This window comes from Pyxicephalus adspersus, unplaced genomic scaffold (genome assembly GCF_032062135.1).
Source record: "Pyxicephalus adspersus unplaced genomic scaffold, UCB_Pads_2.0 Sca2147, whole genome shotgun sequence".
Taxonomy (NCBI): Eukaryota; Metazoa; Chordata; class Amphibia; order Anura; family Pyxicephalidae; genus Pyxicephalus; species Pyxicephalus adspersus.
This window is the reverse complement of record NW_027319154.1, coordinates 1-4,509: the sequence shown is the minus strand read 5'-3', so window position 1 is coordinate 4,509 and position 4,509 is coordinate 1. Positions and strand designations below refer to the sequence as shown.

At 34.7% G+C, this 4,509-nt stretch overlaps 1 protein-coding gene across 1 annotated transcript; it reads left to right on the top strand.

The window, feature by feature from the left end:
* Nucleotides 1-19: 19 nt before the first annotated feature.
* Nucleotides 20-4,505, top strand: LOC140321302 (keratin, type II cytoskeletal cochleal-like; the record flags this gene model as incomplete). The annotated part of the gene is made up of 7 exons (XM_072398111.1): nt 20-217; nt 518-726; nt 1,407-1,467; nt 2,094-2,189; nt 3,040-3,204; nt 4,041-4,166; nt 4,398-4,505. Coding segments are annotated over 7 exons (963 nt in total), but the record flags the coding sequence as incomplete, so codon positions are not given.
* Nucleotides 4,506-4,509: the final 4 nt, after the last annotated feature.

Sequence of the window (4,509 nt, the reverse complement as noted above, 5' to 3'; positions counted from 1 at the left end):
AGGTAAAAGCGGACATAAATCTGGATTTGGTATTGGTACACTTGGTCATGGATTTGGTGGTTCATCTTGCTCTGGAGGGATCAACCCTGTTACTATAAATGAAGGTCTGCTGGCCCCTCTTAATCTGGAAATTGATCCAAGTATTCAGAGAGTGAGGACAGAGGAGAAGAACCAGATCAAAGGACTCAACAATAAGTTTGCCTCATTCATCGATAAGGTGAGGTCTTTCATTTGTGAGCTCCCACAGTAAGATGTAGCTAAATAAATATAGCCACATTTAACTTTCATTGTCCTTTTTTTAAGAAAAATATTTAAATTGTGTTTTATAAACTGTAGGTAGAACAATTTGCAGTTTAAAGTTTGACTTCATGAATAAATTGTATTATATGCCATTTTAGATTCCTAAGGATTCTGCATATAGCTACTTTCTGCGTATATTGAGTGTAAGGTATCTGAGAATGATCTTTGCTCATGAAAATGCAGTTATGTAGATATGTAATATGCTCTTTTGTTTCAGGTGAGATTCCTTGAACAACAGAACAAGATGCTGGAGACCAAGTGGGCTGTTTTGCAAGACCAGAATACAGCCAGGTGTCAGATTGAACCTTTGTTTGAGACCTTCATCAGTAATCTCAGGAGACAGCTGGAGAGTGTGCAAAGTGAGAGAGCTCGCCTGGATGCAGAAAGAAACGGCATGGAGGGAACAGTCGATGAATTAAGGAGAAGGTATACCTGATATTTTAGATTTCTTAAAGAGATTTTCAGGAACACTGGAATCTCTCGCTCTTTTGACTCCGTTCATGTAGTTACACAAGGGATGCCTCTTTTCACTACCCTAGGTTTTCTTAGTACCAAAAAATACAATAATGGTTCAGTTTGAGTGTCTCTACCTGATGTTGAAATCTATTACTGTGGTGCAACTTCATGCAGTGGTTTCTGATAGGAATGATAGAATTTTTTTTCAGTTCTCTTAAAACATGATAGCTCAAATCCACCTTTCATTAAATTTATAAACATTTTTGAAGAAGAAAAGAAGAGAAATACGAATACTACTCTTGTTTGACTCTTGACATTCACAGTAGAATTCATAGTCTTAAGTTACTTGAACAAATCCAGTAAGACTTTATTAGCACACAGTAATTCAGATCTGCATATAATATTACTCCACAAGCCTATCAGGTGTGTTATGTGGCAGTGACATGAGCCCATTGGTGTGCTGCTTCTTTACTGTCCAAATAAAGGGTGTAGGTGGGTGGAAGTGAGACCAATCAATGAAACTGAGATAGCTATCTACCTTTTTTTAACAATCAGCCATTTAAAACTGCAGCTAGCATTTAAACTAGTAATTACTTAATCTAAATTGATTTACCATATAAAAAATGTTGTTGTTTTCCTTTCCTACCCAGATATGAAGAAGAAGCAAACAGACATACAGCAGCAGAGAATGAGTTTGCAGCACTAAAGAGAGTAAGTGTTAGTCTAATAAAATATCATCACTGCCTAATAAAAATTAGATCTGGATGCTTAGAGGTCAACAGTGATATTTTGTATTTCTAGCATATGTGCCTGGATTACCACAAGGCACCGATAATACTGTAGTTTAAAAGTTTTTTCTTATGATTAGTGGCTTCAGTTTGCTCTGTTTCTGCTTCCCAACCCAAGTCTTTATTGGCAGTTTAGAGGGGAATTATGATGCATAGAATATAAAGCAAAGAAAAAAACTATTTACCTAAGATTGATCCGAGAAGGATAGTTTAATTTTATTTGCTATGGATTTTCTGCAAAGCACCTATTTCTTTGCAATGTGATACCTAATATGCCAAATGTTTCTTTTCCTTTAAAAAAATAATAATTTTCAAATCCTTTGCACATTGTAAAAAAAAATGTACTACAATTAATGAAAAGCAGATAAAGAACACAGGGGTCTCTTTCCGAAAAAAGTCATATTTATATAAGTGGGAACATGTTTTGTTTCCTGATGATCAGAATTCCAAAAGTGGAGAATAGCAGTAGTATAATAGTTACATAACAATGTAATCCAAAGCTTCATTCAAAGCTTGTCACTGGCAATCATTAATTCTTCTCTTTTTTAGGATGTTGATTCAGCATTTATGAACAAAGCTGAACTGCAATCAAAGGCCAATATCCTCAATGATGAAATCAACTTCCTGAGGACTCTGTATGATGCGGTAAAAAGTTTCTCTAAAATTCTTTCTGTGATTTTGGGTTACAAAAATGTGAAATGCCTGTACCCCTGGGAAAATAAATGTTCTTATAGGTAATATGTAAGTTTCTTCATCTAGAAAAGAATATATCAAGCTTAGCCCTAAATATTATACATAATGTCAAGGGACCACAGGGTCTCCACAGGATATATTGGTATGACAATTAAATAAATCATCTGCAATCACCTATATTAACAGGTATGAAACTAATCTAAGTTTATTTCAGAAGTGCTCTAAAAGGTAAATAAAATTAGATAAAATATTGTGATCCCTTATTTATCTTGAAACGATTAACATTTTTATTATCATTTTTATATTCAAATATGTTTTAAATTTGATAATAAGTTTAAACATTCAGTAAATATTACGTTTGTTAGTATTCTCCTAACGTCTACATACAGCCAGAATTGTTAGAGGAAGGCACCCAACACTAAATTGTAACAGTTATGATACATAGGAACATAGTCCAAACAAAAAAACTATCACTTAAGATAAATCAGAGAATACCTGTTTATTATTGTTAACTATATATTTTTTTGTTTTGCAAATACAACATAAAGGTTAGCCAGCCACAATTGTTAGAGGAAGGCACCCAACACTAAATTGTAACAGTTGCGATACATAGGAATATAAACCAAACAAAAAACCTATCACTTAAGATAGATGGCATAAAGATTGTTTATTATTGATTAATATGCTTTTTATTTGCAAACACAACATAAACTTTAAAAAAAAGCCAAGAACATGGCTATACATGTTTCCTTAAATGTCCTCTACACAAATAAATTAAATATTAATTTGTGTGATTTTACAGGAGATTGCTCAGCTCCAGGCGCAGATCTCAGATACTTCAGTGGTTGTGTCTATGGACAACAGCCGAAACCTGGACCTGGATTGTATCATTGCTGAGGTCAGAGCTCAATATGAGGAAATTGCCAACAGAAGCAGAGCTGAGGCTGAAGCCATGTACCAATCAAGGGTAAGCCCAACCTATTGTGTCATTAAGAATAACATGTGCCTTGTAAGTATTAATGTTTTCAATTAAGCCCTAGCAGGTTTCTTTGTTCCTTTAGTGCCCTACTAAAAACTTCTTCAATCATACCCTTGTCCCATGCACGACTCCAAATCTTCTCTAGAGTTTCCTCCACTCTCTGGAATGTCATTTCTCATCCTCTTAGGCTTTCTCTAATATTCTACACATTAAAAAATCCACCATTTCTAATTTTTCTACCCGCGTTCATTTACATCTCAACCCATGACTAATTAGCCACTATTCCATAACCCCCTCCTATGGTGTAATACTCTCCCCCACCTCTTGTATTATAAAATAATAGGCAGGATCCTTCTGTCCCCCATCCTTTTTTATTGTTTGTGTCTATTATACATGTTTGTCATCTGCCACCCCTATTTATTGTACAGTACTGCATACTATGTTTAGGCTTTATAAATACAAATAAATAATGATATTAATATTCTTACTACTGTAAAATACCTTTCCTAGTTTTTAAAGGCTTTGTCATTAAATTTTCCAATTTCTGTCAAGCTAAATCATGGATAATATATCACATACAGATTTGCAACCACTGTGAAACAATCTCTTTGAACAGTGTAATCTAGCATTACGAAATGTGGGAAAATCAGGTGTAGAACCCTATTCCACCCATTCCAGACAGTATATAACTAAAGATGGAATGTTCTACTCAGAGACATGCCCATGGTTTTTATTGATGTTCTGGTTTTCGAACAGAGATGGTGGCATTCATGTACATCTTTTTGATGCATTCATGCAATTTATTTTCTGTCATTATACCATAGTTTGATGAACTTCGCCTGGCAGCTGGAAGGAATGGTAGCAATCTACAGAACAGCAGAAATGAGATCGCTGAGTTAAACCAGACAATTCAGAGGCTTAAAGAGGAAATTGAGTGTGTTAAATCTCAGGTAAAAAAGGCTAAACACAACATTTGAATCATAGCAGAAAGGCTATACATGACCTTTGAATTGTTTTTTCCTCACTTTATGAAACTGAAAGGAAATATAAATATAAAAAATATAATTGTCAATCATTAAAAACCCACGGTCACTAATGTGGGACCTACATTAACACTGTTTTTTCAGTGGAGCAGTGTCTTTACCTTAATTATAAATTAAATATATTTATGATATTTTTAGAGAGCAGCATTGGAAAACGCCATTAATGAGGCCGAGGCACAAGGCGAAGCCGCTGTCAGAGATGCCAAACATAAGCTGGCTGAGCTAGAAGAAGCCCTACAGAAGACTAAAC